The following is a 20,572-nucleotide window of genomic DNA, read 5'->3' as shown; positions in this document are numbered from 1 at the left end:
GCAAGTTGAGGGGAGGAGGTCAAAAAAGTTTGATTTCTGCTTCAAAGAGCTTGCTCAGAGGTGGCGATTCATGTTCATTGTTCGTCATTGTGGAAGCACACTGTTCTGACTTTCATGACAGTTTGAATTCAAGGTGATGTGTGTAATGTGTGTGTTTCTGAAATCCGATATGTTCATTTGGACATTTGGGGTATTCCTTGTGTTCTTGTTCTCATATGAAAGAAATTGGCACTTTGGTTTCAAGAAAATCTTAAAAAATCACAGATCCGCCCTGTCTTTGATCTGGGTCTGGGCTAATTACTGAGGAAACATTCAGCAATAATGGTCTCAAGCATTTAAATACCTTGTGAAAGTCATTGTACTTTAACCATGTTTAGAACTCAGGAAGCCTGAGTTACCTTATCTGCTCATTTCCTTTGAACAAGGAAGATCTTTTTATTTCAAAAAGAGTGTTATTCATAGAGAAAATGTCTCAGTGAATCATTTTACCTTAAGTAAATTGAAGTTGTTGGGGCTTATTTTCCTGTTGGATAGGCCCCCTAAAAGTGAGGGTTTGGTATCTAAGTCTTGCTATCTGAGCTGCCTATTAGGTGGTTGATGTAGTGAGGACTAACGTCCATCTCCATGTAGATTAAAAACTGTGACCAAGGACAGAGAGACTGAGTCCCATGCTTTCAGAGAAGAGGCATCTGACTGTTTCCCTCTAAGGGACTTCACTTGAACCCAAAGACTATTTAGGGTGCTTCTCTCAGCATTCTGGAGCGAGCCACGTGTGTAACTGCCTTCTCTGCAAGTTATCACCTTACCACTCACTTTATCATGCAAGTGTAAAAAATAGATTGATACAAATAATTTAAGGCCAGCTTTCAAGGAATAATTAAATTCTGTTTATCGTTGTTAATCATGAATCTTTATGACATTCTTCAAAGGAATTTGACAGAAAATTGCTTTGATTCTCAATTGCTTCGAGTCGACAAGGAACATTCTTGGATATTTTATTTACACTTTTTGTCCAAAGGATAATTATATATATTAAGGCACATTACTAGATTGACCAAAACGAATTTTGTAAGTCATATGTTAACAGGTCTATTTTGCAAGGATAGCCACTGGATTTTTTCGCCCTCTTTTAGCCACCTCCTCCTTTAGTGAAAATGATTGAAGATTTGCCTAAGAAGAAAGTGAATTCTGGTGATCTTAAGGTGAAGGTGAAGTCAGGAAGAATACAGCGGCCGGCAAAATCAAGAGAAAGCAAAGCACAAACCAGGATATTGAAACAAGACCTGGCTGGCAATTTTGAAAATAAAGAGGTAAGAATATCTGAAACCTGTGTCATAACTTTGCTGTAGACGAGTCTCCTGACTTCTAGGCTGTCATCACTCTTCCCTCTCTTAGGAATTGAAGGAAAGTTATATGAAGACAGTTGTAACTGAAATATAATATGCTTATAAAACTTTTTAGTATAAAATTAATGCATGTTTATGGTTTTTTAAAAAAGTCAAACAGTATAGAATTGCACTGTCCAGTAGGCTGGCCACGAGTCACATGTGGCTTGGTCTGAATTAAGATGTGGTCTATGTGTGAAATGCACATCAGATATTGAAATTATATTATGAACAAAAGAATGTAAAATATTTTTCTAATTGAAGTATAGTTGATTTATAGTATTACAGTAGTATAACATAGTGATTCAATATTTTTATAGATTATACTCCATTTAAAGTTATTTAAAAATATTGGTTATATTCCAATATATCCTTGTAGCTTACTTATATGTTGTAGTTGGTACCTCTTAATCCCTTACCCCTAAAGAATGTAAAATATCTTATTAAGTAATAATTTTATGCTGATTATATGTTGAAATGGTAATATTTTTATTACACTAGATTAAATAAATGCATTAAAGTTGATTTTACCTGCTTTTTATTTTTTTAACATGGTTTCTAGAAAACTTAAAATTTCCTTAAGAAATTTTCTTAAGAAAATTTAAATGTAATTTAAAAAATTACAGTTGTCTCTTTCATTACCTGTTAGACAATGCTGGTTTAGAAGGTTGTAAAGGGGAAAAATAAAGACATACTTTTCTTCCTCCCCGTTCCCTAGCCCACTCTTCATTGCACTCCCCAGAGGTGACCATTGTTAATAGTTGTTGACATCCTTTCAGAAATTTTCTCTGTATAAGCATATGTATATCTGTGTCTGTTACTTTTTTATTTTTATATTTTTATATAGATGGAATCATACTATAGTGCGTTTATAACTTGCTCTTGCCACTTACCAGGTTGAATATCTATTTATATTACTGCATGCAGTGCTACAATGTTTTAAAAACACTTGCGTGGCATTGCATTTGTGGGTATACCTTAATTTATCTCACCGGGACTCTGCTGACTGGCATCGGGTTCTATCATCAGTCCTCTGATAACACAGCCTGTGATGCAGTGGATATTCTTGTACTGTTATCTTTGAACATTTGCACAAGTGTATCTTTAGAAGTAGAATTTTTAAGTCAGAGTGTGTGCATAAAAATTCTGATAGTAGTAGCCAAACTGATCTTCAGAAAGAATGTTCTGATTTCCCTTTTTGCCTTGTTTGAGATGATCTGTTACTGTGTGTGTGAGAGAGAGGGATTTATTCAAGAAAAACTTAGAAACAGCCAAAATGTCTAACAGTAAGTAACTAATCATATAAATTATTGTAGAGCCATACGCTAGGACTATTTAAGAGGAAAGGGAAATAATTATATTATGTTAAATATAAAAAATTAACTACAACTATATGCTTGGGCATCAGTTAATTTAAAAAAGATACGAGTACTTATGTATTATTTCTAAAACTCCATAAAAAAGATCAAAATACTAATAGAATTGCCCGTCTGTTTCAGTCGGTTTTATTTTCCTCCTTAGACATATTTTTTGTAGTTTCCTACTATTCTGTGAAAGGCATATATTGCTTTGGAATTGAAAGACAATAACAACATTAATAGAGAAGCTGCTAACATTTTCAGGGACTTTTACAACTTTTTGTTGATATTAAATCAATAAATGCGCAGCTCAGTACATTTTTAGATTGACTACATCTGTATTACCAGCACTCAGATCAAAAACTGGGCTATTCCCAGCACCCCAGAAGCCCCTGACTGCTCCTTCCAGGCACTTTTGTCCATCCCCAAGGATAACTGCTCTCTGCATTTTAACGTCATGGATTAGTTCTGCCTTTTTTGTACTTATGTACATTCAGTTGGTACTCTTGTGTGTCTGGCTTCTTTCAGTTAACAATATGTTTGAGAAATCTGTGTAGCTGTAAACCGTTCACTCACAGGTTTATTCCATCGTGTGAATAAACCAAACTCTGTCCATTCTGCTGTTGATAGGCATTTGGGTAGTTGCCTGCTTTTCTTGCCATTAGAAACAGTGCTGCTGTGAACATTCTAGTTCATCTCTGGTGAACATAAGGACATGTTCTGTTGGGTATAAACCTAGGAATGGAATTACTGGCTTATGGGCTGTGCATATGCTCAGCTTTAGTGAATACTGTCAGATAGTTTCCCAGGTGGTTGATTAAAACAATCTATATTCCCACCAAGAGGTGTTTCAGAGTTCTAGTTGCTCCATATTCTCACTGACTCTTGGTAATTTTCACATTAATTTCAACAGCCTCTTTTCTTCTATAAGCATTTTTAAAATGTGAAACTTGCAGTCAAAAGAAGAATGTGTAAAGTGTTGTCTATCAGGGAAATTCATTAGGAATTCAATACCCAGGATTTTTCCTGGAGGCTGGTTGTATAGGCACCTTCCAGGTAGTGCATTTCGAAATTCCAGACTCCACGAGGAAAGCAGGCGTTCAGCGGGAACCGCAGCGTGCAGTTTAGGCGCAGTGAGCCACTCTCACTGGTTCTGGGAACTTCCTCGAAAGCCAGGTGTCTAGACACTAGACAAGAGCCAGCTTTCAAGCAGGCCTTTCTAAGGATGGCAGTCTCAGACCTGCTGTGTTAACTCTTTTCTGGGCCTGCTCAGATCCACATGACGAAATAGAGTGTTGCCAGTAGCTGTGCAGTCAGTCCCCTGAGTGCTTATCCCCAGTCACATTTCTCTTCCCCGTCCCATAGAGGTTGCCATTGTCCTCACTTCTGTGTTAATCGTGTCCTTGGTTTTCTGTGTAATTATATCACCAATACAATGTAACCCTAAACAAAATATTGTTTAGTTTTAAAAAAGTAAGAAACAGGCACAAACCTAGCTGTGTGAAGACTGGGCGGAATTGGCCCTGTTGGTTGAATGCTCTAATGAGGAAATGAGCTGAGTGGTATTTCTGAGACATGGTCTGGCTTCAGATTTCCTGAGAGTGTACTGGAGCCTTTTCTGGGACAGCGAGTGGATGTGGTCATGATTGATTTCTGGGAAATAAAGGGACACTGTGGTCAGGGCATCTGGCAGCAGTCCAGTGTGGATCAAAGCGGGCTATGTCAGGGAGTCCCTGGACAAAAATAACCAGGAATGGCTTAAAAAACAAAAAAACAAAAAACCTATATCCAGCTCTAAGCAGTAGGTCAAAGGAGAACACTTCTATGAACAATGCATGTCCTCAGCTAATCGTGAAGTAGGAACTTCATCAGCTCAGGGTCTAGACAAGAAAACAGGTAAAACTCCGGCCAATTCACCTGAGCTCTCTGTCCTTTGTTAAAGAGGCTTCAGTGGCAGCAGGTGTCTTGGTGATGACCTCAGTGAACGTGTCTCTCTCTCACGGACTATATTGCTCTGGTCTGGACTAGTTGCCTTCAATGTCCAGTGTGTGGCTCTCAAATGGGGAATCTTCATTCACTGTCATTTTGGGCTTTCCCCTCACCTCCCTCCTACATTTTTGGGTTCACTGTTTCTTATAGTAAAAAAGAGCACTGAACTAAGAAAATCTGGCTTTGGATCTTCAGCCAAGACTTAACAGGTGCGTGCCCTTGAGCAAGTCACCGAACTTCTCTGACCTTCTCATTTTCTCAAAGAAACGATAGAACATCTCATCTGCTTCACTTAGTTGTTAGGCTTCCATGAGATAATCTAGGAATATGGCTTTATGATCTTAAAATTTATAAAATATTTTTCCATTAAGATAAAAATTGACTTAAAAGAAAAAGAGGGAGCAGGAGAGGGAAGGAAACATCAGGATGCATCACTCTTGCTACAGGGGTTACAGAGGACAGCCCCGGGCCCACTCTGTCTACTCAAGCTAAGGATGATTTTTACATTTTTAAATGGTTATATTAAGTATCTGCATAATGTCGTTGATTTTGCCTGTTGGCCCACAAAGCCTAAAGCATTTACTCTCTGACCCTTTCCAGAAGAAGTTTACCAAACCCTATTATAGGGTAAATAATTTGTCACAAACTTTATCTGCTGTGTATATGCAGACTCAGGAGAGAGCAAGGGACGTGTGTGTGTGTGTGTGTAGAAGAGTCTCATGATATAAAATATTTTTTACCGTGGTCTAGATGACCTTTTCAGTTTTAAGATTATGTCACTGATTGATACAGTTTTTTTTCTTTTTATAGAATGAATTGTCAGATGGATTAAATAAAAAGCGTTTACAAATCTTACTAAAAAGCTATGGTGAATATCCAACGAAATACAGGTAAAATTTAATTTCTTGCACGTTAAGTCAGTCTTACTCCCGAATTGTTCTTGGTTAAAATTATGTTTTAATTTCAGAATGTTCATTTGGCGTTCTCTGCTACAACTGCCTGAAAATCACACTGCGTTCAGCAACCTTATAGATAAAGGTATTCATGTGGCATTTCTCAACCTTCAGAAGAACTATCCTATCAAAAGCAGGAAACTACTCAGAGTATTACAGAGGTATGTTCAGTATATTGCAGCATTGTGTATCTCCCCCAAGATATTAATTACAAATGGGAAAGTAGTGATTTTATAGTAGAGAAATTCAGCAGACACCACCTTAGCCAAGTAATCAGATTTAAAATCACCAGTAATAAAACATATCAGTACGTTGCATGTCACTTTTGTGGTATTCTTGCCAAAAATTTATGACCCCAGTCTAATCATGGAAAATAGACAAACCCAAATTTCACCAAATTTACCTTTTGTATTGAATTTTTTTGTCATGTGAATGTATTGTTTATTCAAATAAATTTAAACCAACTTCTCTGGTCTTCATTTCCTTATTTTATTCACAGAACCCTGTCTGCATTAGCTCACTGGTCCACCATCTTTAGTGACACACCGTATCTTCCACTCTTGGCATTTCCATTTGTAAAATTATTCCAGAACAACCAGCTCGTCTGTTTTGAAGTTGTTGCTACTCTTATAAGTAAGTAAATAAGTATAAATAATGACACCAAGAGTAGATTCTTGTACATTTTCCTGATGTCTTTGCACCTTTGCAACGTTTAACAATTCTAGTGTGAGACAGTCAGACATAGAGCATAAAATGGACAGTTTGGACATTTATACATAAATAAACCTTTTTACTTACAATAACATTTGGATGATTGCATTTCAGAAGATACTGTTGTTACAGGTTGAGTTTTGTTAGTAAGGAGGAAGCAGATGCTCCACTTACTGAAAGTCAGTTGTTATTCATAGGTTGCAGGAAGTACATAGAGCATTTAGCACCCAGAACCTAATGTGGCAGGTGTTGGCTGTTATCCTCAGTCTCATCATCCAGAGCTAACATTTATCCAGAACTTTCTGTGTGCCAGGTACCATTCTCAATGTTTTGCCTTTATCAACTCATTTAATCCTTACAGCTGACCATGAGGTAGGTGTTATTTATTGTTATCCCCTTTTTATAGATGAGGAAACTGAGGCACAGAGCGCTTAAGTTACCATTGTTAGGTTCATGGCAGAATAAAGATTTGAACTCAGGCAGTCAGAATCTGTAGCTTGTACTCTCCAACCATTGTGTTTACTGCTTGATCATTACCACCTACACTAAAAAGTGAGTCATTTTTTTCATATTAGTAAAATCAGCTCAGGTAAATAGTTAATAAACTGGATCCACATTAAACCAAGACTGATTTAACAAAAATAACCAATTTTATATGTATCGTTCTCGTACAAAGTAGAGAAGCACTTAACTAACAATAAAATTCTGAAAAGTGGAAATAAAAAGACCCAAGCATGCATATTGTGAATATTTAAATATGTTTTTCTTTACATATTTTCATTCATTTTATTACATTGCATTTGCTTTAATAAATTTTTACTCATAACTGGAGAAAATATAGGCAAGTATACAAAATAAAAGAAAATTCACTTATATTCCTCTTTCTCAAAGATAATCTTGATAATATATTAGTGAATTTCTCAAAAGAGCATTTCCTCCAAATCATTAAATATCGTCCAAAACATAATTTATTGCCCACAGGATATTTCATTTTATAGGTGCACCATAATTTATCCTCCAGCTATTAGACTTTTAGGATTTTGTTTTGTTTTTTTCTAATTTTTCCACACTTTAGGCAGTTTTTTATTTTTATAATTAAACTACTTTTGTTTAATATGTTGTGTACTTTTATTTGTATAAACTTTGTGAACATTTTGTTTATTATAATATTTGATAAATATTCATGCTCTGATTTCATCTTTTATTGTTGGACATTTAGGTTTCTAATTTTTATGTATTAAAAGTAACAATATCATGACTGTCTTCACATTCATAAATTTTGGGTAGATTCCCAGAATTGGTTTTATTAGGTCATAAAATATGAACATTCTAATTGATTCTGCAAAGAGTTGTACTAGTTTACCCTGCCAATAACACTAAGAGTTGTAAGAGGAAAAAAAAACAAAACAATCCAGTTTAAAAATGGGCAAAGGACTTGAATGGACATTACTCTGTAGAAAATGTACAAATAGCTAATGGCCTATGAAAAGATGCGCAGTATCATCAGTCATTAGGGAAATGCAAATCAAAACTACAGTGAGAACTACTTCTTACCTACTAGGATGGCTATAATTTAAAAAAGAAAGTAACAAGTGCTGGCAAGGATGTGAAAAAATTGAAACTTTCATACATTGCTGATAGAAATGTAGAATGGTACAGTCACTGTCGAAAACAGTTTGGCAGTTCCTCAGAAACTTAAAACATAGAATTACTGTATAATCCCACAGTTGTGCTAAGGATGTCCCCAAAAGAATTGAAAACAGACTCATACACAGATGTTTGTAGCAGCATTATTCCCAGTAGCCAAAAGGTGGAAGCAACCCAAGTATCAGTTAACAGATAAATGGACAAACAATATGTGTATATATACAATGAAATTTTTTTTTACATTTTTTTATTGAGTTATAATCATTTTACAATGTTGTGTCAAATTCCAGTGTAGAGCACAATTTTTCAGTTATACATGAATATACATATATTCATTGCCACATTCTTTTTCGCTGTGAGCTACCGCAAGATCTTGTATATATTTCCCTGAGCTATACAGTATAATTTTGTTTATCTATTCTGTATATGCCTGTCAGTACCTACAAATTTTGAACTCCCAGTCTTATACAATGAAATATTCAGCCGTAAAAAACAGTGATGGTCTGACACATGCTACAACATGGATGAACCTTGAAAACATGGTTAGTGAAGCAAGCTAGGCACAAAAGGACAGATTTTTATGAAATTTCACAAATTCACAGGCACAGGAAATGGATTAGAGGTTCAAGGGCCGGGCAAGTGGAAACGGAGTTAATGCTGAATAAGGACAAAGTTTCTGTTTGGGAAAGGATTTTAGAAATAGTGATGGTTGCACAACATTGTGAGTATAATTAATGTCACTGAATTGTACATTAAAAATGGTTAAAATGACAAATTGTATTTTAGAACAAGAAAGGGGATCTTTATTAATGGGCATATTGAAGACAAAAAGTGGATACATTTAAGAACTGCAAAGCCCTTTAATAATACAGAGAGGTAAAGATAAATTTTCAATTTTTTTCTTCATAGTCAATTGGTGTCAACACTGGTTTGAATATTTTCCTAATCCTCCTATCAATATTCTTGGTATGATAGAAAATGTTTTGGCATTTCATGACAAGGAACTCCTGCAACACTTCATAGATCATGATGTAACTTCCCAGGTAAGAAGTGTAAGGTTTTTAGAATAACAACTTATTTTGGAAGCTAACATGGGTTCTAATAGAAATAAAACAGTAATTTCTTGAAAGTATAATAATCAACATACTACTGATGTATTTTTAACAGTATTCCATCCTTTTTCTTCATTAAACTTCTTACCTGACAGTCTGAAGAAGGGCCCAAATTAGGGTAGTTCTTTTCATAATTATGTTTTTAATATAATGATTTTTGTAGCTAAACCAAACATGAGAGCGTTAGCAGTAACTCTAGTAGGACTTTTCCCTGGGGAACTAATACACTTTTTTCTTGTCTATTTTAGCTGTATGCATGGCCTCTTCTTGAAACTGTGTTCTCAGAAGTACTGACAAGAGAGGAGTGGCTCAAATTATTTGATAATGTCTTTTCCAACCATCCTTCATTCCTCCTGATGACCGTCGTGGCCTACAACATATGTTCTAGAGCTCCTTTGCTCCATTGTAATCTGAAAGATGATTTTGAGGTACATGTCCTTGTTCTTAAGCAGCAGTTCTCAAATTTCATTTATTTCAGTTGAAAAATCCATGTACTTATTGAGTACCTATTGTATGTCAGGTACTGGTGCTCGGTGGTAAGAATCTAGTGAACAAGTTACCCCACCACATCCTTGCCTTTTCTTGGTTGTAGACAGTTCAGCAGATGGTAGCGGCTGCCTACTAGTCCTAAAATCATAGCTGCAGGAAAGAATCATGATAGCACTGGAGCTTTGTGCTTTTTACCTATTTAAAGTAACAACTGAATAGTTGCTTATTCTGTGCATGAACTTTTCTCTGGCCAGCTGCTCTGTGATAATCTGCATGCTTACTGCACGTGCAGAACAGTAACTATGAGAACTTTGAGGCGTGGCGGATGGTGACTGAAAGAAAGCATTAGAGAAGTGGGGGGGATATAGCTCAGTGCTTAGAGTGCCTGCTGAGCATGCACGAGGTCCTAGGTTCAATCCCCAGTACCTCCATTAAAATAAATAAATAAACCTAACTACCCCCCCCCCAAAAAAAACCCCAAAAGAAAGAATTAGAGCTGGTTTTTAAAAGGGGTGGTTCTTTTGGTAGACAGGATGGATTCAGTTGGTTTTGTTTGTTATTTGTTACTTATTTTGTGGTTCCTGTCAAACTTTATTTTTACTTCATGATCGCAAGATACATATATGTATGTATGTATGTATGTATGTGTATATATATTAGAACTTGGATCTGTCAGCAGAACAAGATAATGTGGAAACATATCAGATATTTTTTAAAAATCAAGCAATTTTCAAAGGCTAATTTATTTTGGAACTTATTTTGGATTTTGAAGAAAAAAAATCCAAGTGGAAGAATTTTTTTTGTTGAAGCATTCTTCTGTTAACCAAGAAAGCCTACATTTTGAGTTAAAATTTTAAATGTGTTATTTCACAATTTCATAACATGATTGTAAAATTTTACTACAGTTTGAGAATATGAAACTGGATCTTTAAAACTTGGGTTAAGAAAAGCTTCAGTGAATTTGCAAAACAACAAATCATCTTAAAGATGAATTCACGTTTACATTTTAAAATCTGTTTTAGTTCTACCTATAACTCCTTTGTTAGGTGAATCTCAATTTAAACACAAAGTTTCCTTGCAGTATTTTTTCCACCATCGGAATAACCTGGATATAAGTGCTGTAATTAGAGAAGTTTATCATCTCATGGACACCACGCCCACTGACATTCATCCAGACAACATGCTTAACGCTTTTGTGGCGCTGACAAAGGGGCAATACCCAGTATTCAATCAATACCCAAAGTTCATTGTGGACTATCAGACACAGGAACGAGAGAGAATAAGGAATGACGAATTGGATTACTTAAGAGAGAGGTAATCATGGAACAGTTGTTCTTTGATAAAAACAAAATCTGTTACAAATGTAAAGAAAGTTTTTATGAAAAATATATGTAAATTATTAAGTAGTAATGTAAAATCAGTGTTTGAAGGATAGAAATATCTTTAAAGATATCCTTGCATAGTCAGTCAAGTATACATTTGTGTTTTGGTTTTCTTGGGCTTCAATTACTCAGTTTTCTTGTTTGCATTTAGTTATAATAATAAATATTCTCTACTCAAGGCAGACAGTTGAAGACATGCAAGCTGAGGTAGACCAGCAAAGAGTTGAAGATGAAGCTTGGTACCACAAACAGGAACTGCTTCGTAAAGCTGAAGAAACAAGGAGAGAAATGCTCTTACAAGAAGAGGAGAAGATAATACAACAAAGACAGAGGTATATTTAGCACTTTGAAAAACATCTGGGTATCTGAATGATTTTTATTTCCTTTCATTTTTCATTATAGGAACAGCACTATTTATAGCATTACCCAGCTGTGGTATTCCATTAAGCAAATATTTAAGTTAATTAAAAAATCTGTAAATACCACTTTTCCCCCAAAAATGACAGTGGTAAAATAGAATTTCTAAGCTATACTGAATATGATATAACTTGCACTGATTATTCAGAGGTAGTACAAGATCCAGGGTGCCTTGGAGGATATTATTAGAAACATTATTCTGCAGTGGGCAGAAATGCCTTGGTGTGTGATGCCATGCTGGACCAGTCACCTTCAGTGGAGCACTATTTTTTAAACTGTATTTTAAACATATCTGTGTGACCTGAAAATTGAAACATAAAATGATTGTCTCATTGTGCATGTCGTATTTTGGAGGACAGGGGAAGAAGTATTAAATGCTTACTCAAAAGTGTGTTAATAAGGCAAAATGTTTGAATTAGTTAAGATAATGAGATGAGCGCTGAGACTAAGCCTAATTGTTGGGAAAATGACTTCTATAAATGTTTATTGATTCTTATTCTTGGATGGGACTTTATGAAACAAATTTCTAGTGTGGGTTAAAAAGAATTGCTGAACTGAGCTATTAGCCTTCTAAAATTCTAAGAGAATAGCATACATAATCTTCGGTAACACTGGAGCATTTTTTTGGCATTCTTTCCTCAGAGAAAGGATATCGATTGTATTGAGATGATCTGAGAAGTACACCTGTTAGAGATCTTTTGAATATGGAAAGAACAGCCAATTGCATATGGACTTGTCATTTTCATGAATGCAGACTTGTTTTGTAATTGGGCATCTTTCATTTATCTGTTGTAAAAACAGCCATGTTATGAAGGCACCAATTAAACTGGGAAAGTGGACCAAGATAGGCAGCAGGCCTTTCATTGTTGTGAAACGTAGTATTTTTCCATTGCAGTCTATGTTCTGAAATGTTTTTATTTGTTCCTCTTGATGTTTTTTGTATGTAAGACTAGCTGCTGTCAAGAGAGAGCTGAAAGTAAAGGAAATGCACCTCCAAGATGCTGCCAGAAGGCGTCTTCTGAAGCTTCAGCAAGATCAACAGGAAATGGAGCTGAGAAGACTGGATGATGAGATGGAGAGAAAGGTTTGTTATTCTTGCCTTTGTACTCATGCACGGTCCTACTGACCCTCATTTAAATGTAGCAGACACCTTCAAGTTTAATATTATTCCTAGAGTCCACAGTGCATGCTAAACAGCCCCTCTAGTTTTATGTAACGTTTCCCCAGCTGTTCTTGTCTGCTGAATTTTACCAACACGTTGATCACCCACTGTGGATTGGGTGCCCCTGAGGAAACACAACTGTCACCCAGATTTGGGCGATGTAGCTATCAAGTGTTAATTGTTAAGTAGTTCAGAAATGCCAGGGAAATTAGGTAGGTTAACTAGTGTCCTTGGTGACTATTTAATATAGAAATATCAATTAACCATGAAGCTAATTGTAAAAGTAGGGGAACTATTCTTTTTTTTTAATTTTTTATTTGTATTTTTGAGGGGGGAGGTAATCAGGTTTGTTTGTTTATTTAACAAAGGTACTGGGGATTGAACCCAGGACCTTATGCATGCTAAGTGTGCATTCCACCACTGAGCTATACCCTCCCCCAAGAAGTACTCTCTTTTAATATAAAAATTAGCACATAGGCAGCATAAAAAATTTCTGTTACAAAATATATGGAGTTAAAAATGGACTTTGTCCACTCTTTTCTCATTTCATCCCCAAATATAAATTGTTAAAAAACTGTTACATATCTTTCTCTTTTTATGGTTGCATAGTATTCCATCATATGAATATGTCATAGTTTATTTAACTAATCCTTTGCTGTTGGACATTTATGTTGTTTGCAGAATTTTGCTACACAAAACAGTGCTAGATTGTGCATTCTCAGCACAAATCTTTGAGTATTTGTACATGTGCTTTTTGTTGAGTAAATGCTAAGATATGCCATATTATCCTCCAAAAATGAACCCACTTAAGCTGTTTGAAATGTAAAAGTACATATACCCTGGTCAATTTGGAGTGCATCAGTCTTAATATTTTCCAATCTGATAGGTGATAGGTGAAAAATGGTTTTGTTTTGTTTTGTTTTTCTTGCTAGTGATGTTAACTATCTCTTCATTCACTTATCTTCCATTGTAGAACTGTAAATTGCATATCTAAATCATTCATCCAGTATTCTACCAAGTTACTCTTTTCTTATCAATTTACTTGGGCTCTTTTGTCATTTCGTGTCCAGTAGAAATAGGATGTGAGCCACATGGGCAATTACAAGTTTTCTGATGGGCACATTTAAAAAGTAAGAAGAAACAGGTGAAATTAATTTTAATAGCATTTTATTTAACTCAGTATATTTGAAATTATCATTTGTTTGTGCTAAATCTGAGAAGTCTAGTAGTCAGTTTATACTCCCGGCATATCTCAGTTGGGACGAGTCACAATTTAAATGCTCAGCATCCTCATCGGGCTGGGGGCTGCCGCAGAGCACAGAGTTGAGCTTAATCCCTTTGTCTGTCTTGAGTGTTTTCTTCTGGTCTATGTTACTTGTCTCTAACAATGTTTATAGTGTCTTTTTTTTTTAATCACGTAAAATATTTAACTTTTGGATAACCAACTTCATTAGTTTTTTATGACTTTTAGGATGTGTGTCATGTTTAGAAAGACCTTCCCATTATAGGTTTTATTACCACTTATGCATATTTTCTTTTAGTTCAACATTTTTCTGTTGTTTTAATCTTTGATTATCTCAAGGGCAACAAACTATCGTGCACCAGCAAATCTGACCCACCTCCTGCTTTGTAATGTTCATGGGTTAGAATAGTTTTAACATTTTCAATGGCTAAAAAAAAGAAAACTCAAAGAATAATATTTCATGATATGAAAACTATATTAAATTTTTTTAAACATGAAATTCAGTTTCGACGACCATAAATATAGTTTTATTGGAACACGGTCACACTTACTCGTTTACAAATTTCTTTGGCTGCTTTTGCACTACCAACAGCGGTGGTGAACAGCTGTGACACAGAGTATGTCCCACAAAGCCTGAAATATTTACCCTCTGGCCCTTTATAGAATAAGTTTGCCAACCCCTGATGTGTCTGAAAATTGAATGTAAGGAGTGAGTTAGGGACCAAGCTTGCTTCTTTCCAAAGGCCAGTCAGTTTTCCCAATGCCATTTGTTGAATGTTAGTAAAGTCATTTGCCAGGTGATGGTTATTAAATGTTTACTCCCTTAGATACTTGATCTCGTCCGTTGCTGTCTATTCCTAAGCCAGTACCACACTGTTTGAATAACACCTTTGGAGCATCTTACTGACTAGTAGGCCCAATTCCCACTATTGGTCTGCCTTTTCAGTTGTCTTCAGTATTCTCAAATGTTTACCATTTTAAATAGATATTGAAAATTTTTTCTGTCTCTCTGTATCCCTGCCTTCTCCCATCTTATTGGAATTTTTATTAGGATTGCATGGAATTTATAAACTAATTCTGACCTCTGCCTCCCCTTCCCGCCTCCTGTCCTACCATCTCCCTCTTCTCATAGTGACCTCTGACCCTGCTGAACTGCAGAAACTTCTCTACTCATGACTCAGGCACCAGCAGGAAAAGACTGCTTGGGTCCAAAGTGACACTTACAACTGACACACACATCTGTTATCAGCCAGCAACATTGATCTGTTTTGCTCTGGTACATAGTTCTTTGCACCTCTGAAAATTCATAAGCAAAAGAGCTCCTGTAATTGAAATTCCTAAAAAGCATTCTTTGCTATGCCAAACGTCTCCTCTGCTTCTTAGCATTATAACTATCCTTGCTTCATAAACTCAGGTATCCCCACCTTTGAGCTACCTGCTTTCTCAATAACCTCTTTAAGTTGAACTGGTTTTCAGTCCATGGTTTTTTCACCCCTTGGATGCATGTCCTTGCACATCCCACGATGTTCTCATTTTTACTGTTTTGTGTCTTCAATTACATGTATTTGATAGCGAGTCTACTGTATATAACGCTTTGCCTTATGCATGCAAGTAGTGCGGTCATTAAATGTTGACTGGTTAGGTGAAATGATTACGTTAGATGCCTAATGGGTTAGTTTGTTTTGTTTTGTACTGAAACACATATCATGTTATTCTCACTCCTAAAAAATGAGGACTATTTAGGCAGCCAAGTATTTAAGACAGTTCCTAAGATTCTCTACCTAAACAGTGCCTTATCCAAGCCCTCTAGTGTATGGGACTGAGAAGCTTCCAAGTCATCAACTTTTGGAGAAAGGTGAACTCTAAATTAGCTAAATCCAAGCAGGGCACATACAAGTTGGAATAGTCTACAGTAAATTTTAATTTGGAATTACTAGTTGCCAAACCAAATTTATAAAATATTAGAAATGTAATCAAAAAGAATGTTAAATAAATGTTACATGGAATAAGATCAAACATTTTACATTTTTATCCACTGCAAACTTCAATTGCTCAAGTTTTTCTAACTCATAATGTGGCTAAGGTAATGTGGAAAGAACGGCCATCTGTTCTCCCAGTCTGGGTAGATGAGCGTGTGGTAATTGTGCTTTCTTTTTTAGAAACTTAAGCTTAACTTTAACTCAGACATTATTCCTAGATTCCACAGTGAGTGTTAATATATTGTCAATTACTCTGGTTTCAAAAACCCAATACCTATCATTTTAAGTGCTTTTAGTGGGTTGTTCAGATTATGAGATTACAAACTCTGTTAAAAATTATTTTTGTGAATTCAGTTTGTTATTTGGCCATAGGTACATATGAGAGATCGAGAAATTGCTGCCACAGCCAAAGACCTAGAAATGAGACATCTGGAACTTGAATCACAGAAGAGACTTTATGAGAAGGTATAAATCAACTATTTCCAATATAAGAAGAGCAGAGCTTATACAAACTCTTTCTAGACTGTATTTATTCAAGGTTTTTAAATGTTCATTGTATTTGTTTTTCCAGGTAGAGTCTAGTGTCACCCAGGACTGTAAGGTAGCCAGGGTGTCTGGATGCACAGTTTGTTGTGATACTCAAATTCATGTTTCTCTTAGCAACTTAGTCTTGTGTCTGAAGAACCAGATGTTAAGTCCCAGATTTTGCCTCAGGATCTTTTACTAACTTACCAAGTTTCCTTATGTCTGTGTAATAGTAACTACAGAATTAACCCAGGACTTCAGAAGGTAAATCAGACAAGCGCTGTGAAGCACTTTAAAGTTGAATCTGCTGGAATCAAGTCAGCAAGGACCGACCTTAGTACATATAATTCAATTTCCAAGACGCTGAAGAAGGGAACTTTGTTACTATAAATATTATTAGTAGGGAAAAGCATGTTATTCATTTATTTTGAAACCATAAGTTTTTACTTCCTTCAGCCCTCTTAAAGTCAGACCATGGGTTTGAAATTAGTGATAACAACTACATAACAGGTAACGTGTATATGATTGATTGTTGCTCACATTAAATATGATTTAGAACAGAGAGTCCATTCGTAACTACAACACTCTTTAAGTTTCTACACTGAACTTTTGCTAACTCGGAGCCCCGGAGGTTTACACTTCCACTAAGCCTCCTATGATTTTGAATTAGAATTAATTCATTTGGACTAAGCTTAAGTTATTTTTACTGGCTAGGAAGGGTGATGGCACCAGGAGGCATGATTTCAGAATTAAGAGAAAATTTGCAAGAAACATATTAAGAATTTCCATATATTTTTCTCTCATATTCTCAAATATTAACATTTTGCTAAATTTTCATTATCCTTCTCTTTCAATCTATAAACACACACACATTTTTTCCTTAGCTGTTTAAGTTGCAGATACAATGCTTTTTCACCCCTTCATTGCATATTTTATAACAGCAGGGAATCTTTATTACATAATCATACTACAATGGTCAAAATCAGGAAGTTAACACATTATTATCTGTTGTATAAACCTTATTCACATTTTATCACTTGTCCTAAAAATGTCCTTTAGAGTGAAAGGAAATCTAAGATAATCCATTTTTTCAGTTGTCACATCTCTTTATTCTCCTGTAAATTGGAACCATTCCTGAGTCTTGTCTTTGTATTTTATGACATTTATATTTTTGAAGCACATAGGCCAGATATATTGTAGAATGTTCCTCAATTAGCATTTGTTGTTTCCTCATGATAAGATTCAACTCAGGTACTTTTGGCAGGAATCAGGAATGCCAAGTGATGCTTTCCATGTATCATATCATTATTTTTTTTTTGCACACTAAATTTCTTTATTTCTAGCCCTACTGTTTTATATGTACCTTCATGGACTGTCCAAAACAGTAATTTTAGCACTCCTAGAAATTTTAAATAATCTAAGCAGCTCCTGAAGATGAAGTTTTCAGATTCCTCCCCAAGAACATCCTTAGGTCGTCTCTGTGCTCCCGGGTAGTTAAGTATTCCGCTAGCAGCGGTCTGCTTCAAGCATCCATTTTTCACTTGCAGAGTTGGTGATACTCATTCAGTTGCTGCCAGGTTCTGCACCTTGAGATAGTCATCAAGGTCTACACTTTCCTGTGTTGACCAGATGTCACACTGACATGTGCCGTTACGGGGAGAGAGCTTTCTCTTTCACAAGCAAGAAATCCCCGCTTCTTTCAAAAATTCCGTGACATACAGTCGATGACCAATAAACTCAAATGCCCTCAACCCCACTGCCCCATCTCCTGGCGTGGGAACACAGACTGGGGGCCACCTGAGGTCCCACAGACAGTGTGGTACAGGCCAGACCAGGCCATTGCCCTCCACGCATTCCGGGCCCAGGACCCTCGGACCCAGCGTTGCCATGGCCAGCACCTCTAGACTCTGGGCAGCCGCACACCCCTGCCCATCGCCCCAGCCATCGGAGGCCAGGCGGCCATGCAGCCTGAGCCACCCGTCATCCCAGAACCCACAGCTCATTTGTAAAGGAAGCATTTATGTAAGCAAACTAATGGAGAAGACTTCACCTTCTAACAAAACTAATTTGTAAAAATCATGAACTTCATCTGGTCAGTTAAATATAAACATGCTACTGCTGCCTTTTTCAAATTGTCTTTAGTGATTAACGCTATCTGCCAAACTTGCCTCTTACACTAGGTTGATGAAGTGTGTCTAATTCCAAACAAATTATGTTCCAGAAATAGTATTGTGATTACCTCTGTTGGAAGTGTGAGCCCAACATTCCATCTAATTTGAATAAAATCTTTTTTTAACAAAGAGCAAAACTAAGCACAGACAAGTAGACACTGACCTAGGATCCAGAGCCCATCTCCTTCATGTTCTAGAACCTTGTTTCATCGAGTCTGTTTCTCACACTGTCTCGTCGCTCGTGCACGTGGGTAGCCTTCCTCTCGGCATAGTACCAGCCTTGCCGAGATTGCTGTGAGCATTAAGTGAGTTAACACATACATGTCTTTGTCTGGAGTTCCCAGGACTACCCTCAGGTTAAACTCAGCAAAGGTGAAAGGCACGGGGGGTGGAGTCCAGGAGCGACCAGACACAAGCATCTAGTTGTCCGCCCCCGGTGGAGTCATACAGAGAGTATGGCATTTTGCCAGCAAAGATGGGTGACAACACACATGGAGTGGCCAGCCAGGCAGGCTCACCTGAGCTTTGGTGTCCAGGTTTTACTCGGGGGTCAGTCATGTAGGCATGGAGTGTGCACGTGGCTGGCCTTGGTTACTTACTGGGCAGAGGTCAGACGGCGATAGTGTGGCCCAGGGCTCCCACCGCAAATCACGGTGTTAGCATAAACTCTCTGGCGTGGCCCAACGCCTCAGGTATACAGACACTCCTACCAGGCAAGGTACTCCAAGGGCTTAGAACTGGTCACGGGCTAACCTTTTCTTTGGAACGTGCAGGATTACTCCTGCTGCTGGTACGGAGTCAGCCCTTTACTCACAGCGTCTGGCATCTGGCACAGGCTTCCCCCTTGGTCGAACACGCTCGATCATTTTACAGAATGAATTGACGACTTCCATCCCCCGTCTGCTTCTTTGAACCACCCCCCCATCTTCATTCCATCCTCACTGTTTTTGGATTTCCACTGTTTTCCTCCTGATCCTTAATCTCTGTACAGACATCATTTTATCTCTTTATGAAGTAGCTAGAATTCTGTATTCTGCTTTTCTTATCCCTTTTTTCTTCTTTTTTCTAAATGGCAACATATCTCCATAGTTGTCATCTGTAGCAGCTATTAATGAACCGTAACTTACATAAACTTTTCTTCTATTGTTGCAGGTTTAAGTGAATTGTTGCCAATGGGCAATACTCTTTCACACATGTATCTTCTGTGCGTATAATTCAAAAATGTATTTATTTTTAATGAATTATAGAAGCAATTATGCTGCCAATAGATAATTAGAAAAGTAGAAAAAATTCCTCAATCTCAAATTAGTAGGAAATAGCTGCTAGCATCATCAATAAGGAAAAGCGAAATTATTTGGTACATAGAATTAGTATTTTGCTTTTTTAACTGAAACCTTCATGGGATACTCTTTGCTGTCCTCCCACCAACCGCTGTTCCCAGTAGCACTCACTCCCCGTTCCTCCGCCCCTGGCAAACACTCATTTACTTTCTGTCTGTGGATTTGCTTATTCTGGACATTTCAGGTAAATGAAATTGTACAATATGTAGCCTTTTATGACTGGCTTCTTTCACGTAGCATATTTTCCAGGCTTATCCATGTTGTAGCATGAGTCAGTATTTCATTCCTTTTTGTGGCTGAATTATATTCCATTTTAGGGACAGACCACATTTTGTTCATCCATTTTTCAGTTGGTGGACCGTTTCCGTTTGGGGGCCATGATGTGTAGTGCCGCCATGAGCATTCACACCCAGCTTTTTGTTTGGACATACTTTTTCAGTTCTCTTAGATACGTAACTAGGAGGGCTGAGTTCCAATTTCTGTACATTCTTGTGGACAACTGTTACTGTCTGTCCTTTAGATTACAGCCATATTAGTGCGGGTGACGTGGTTCCTTACGTGGTTTTGACTTGCATTTCCCTGATGACTAGTGATATCAGGCATCTTTCCACATGTTCATTGTCCATTTTTATATCTTCTTTGGAGATCATGTGGTTAATGTCTATCCAAAGCATGCAGGGCCATACTTTCTTGGGTTTTAATATGTGTT

General features: G+C 36.8%; 1 protein-coding gene across 5 annotated transcripts in view; it reads left to right on the top strand.

Moving 5' to 3' along the window:
- The window catches only part of TBC1D31 (TBC1 domain family member 31), a 59,398-nt gene that overhangs the window by 25,431 nt on the left and 13,395 nt on the right, over nucleotides 1-20,572 (top strand). For 3 of the 5 annotated variants that reach the window (XM_032467643.1, XM_032467642.1, XM_032467645.1), the window contains exons 8-17: nucleotides 1,134-1,310; nucleotides 5,543-5,622; nucleotides 5,700-5,846; nucleotides 6,185-6,318; nucleotides 8,953-9,086; nucleotides 9,404-9,583; nucleotides 10,726-10,958; nucleotides 11,206-11,358; nucleotides 12,392-12,527; nucleotides 16,200-16,292. In XM_032467643.1, the coding sequence (XP_032323534.1) occupies nucleotides 1,134-1,310; nucleotides 5,543-5,622; nucleotides 5,700-5,846; nucleotides 6,185-6,318; nucleotides 8,953-9,086; nucleotides 9,404-9,583; nucleotides 10,726-10,958; nucleotides 11,206-11,358; nucleotides 12,392-12,527; nucleotides 16,200-16,292 (1,467 nt within the window). Of the gene's footprint in view, nucleotides 1-1,133; nucleotides 1,311-5,542; nucleotides 5,623-5,699; nucleotides 5,847-6,184; nucleotides 6,319-8,952; nucleotides 9,087-9,403; nucleotides 9,584-10,725; nucleotides 10,959-11,205; nucleotides 11,359-12,391; nucleotides 12,528-16,199; nucleotides 16,293-20,572 lie in introns of those variants that run through there. The other 2 variants (XM_032467644.1, XM_032467646.1) reach the window with 2 other exon arrangements.

Source organism: Camelus ferus, chromosome 25 (assembly GCF_009834535.1).
Source record: "Camelus ferus isolate YT-003-E chromosome 25, BCGSAC_Cfer_1.0, whole genome shotgun sequence".
Classification (NCBI taxonomy): domain Eukaryota; kingdom Metazoa; phylum Chordata; class Mammalia; order Artiodactyla; family Camelidae; genus Camelus; species Camelus ferus.
The sequence above is the reverse complement of the archived record's forward strand: the minus strand, read 5'-3'. Positions and strand labels throughout refer to the sequence as shown.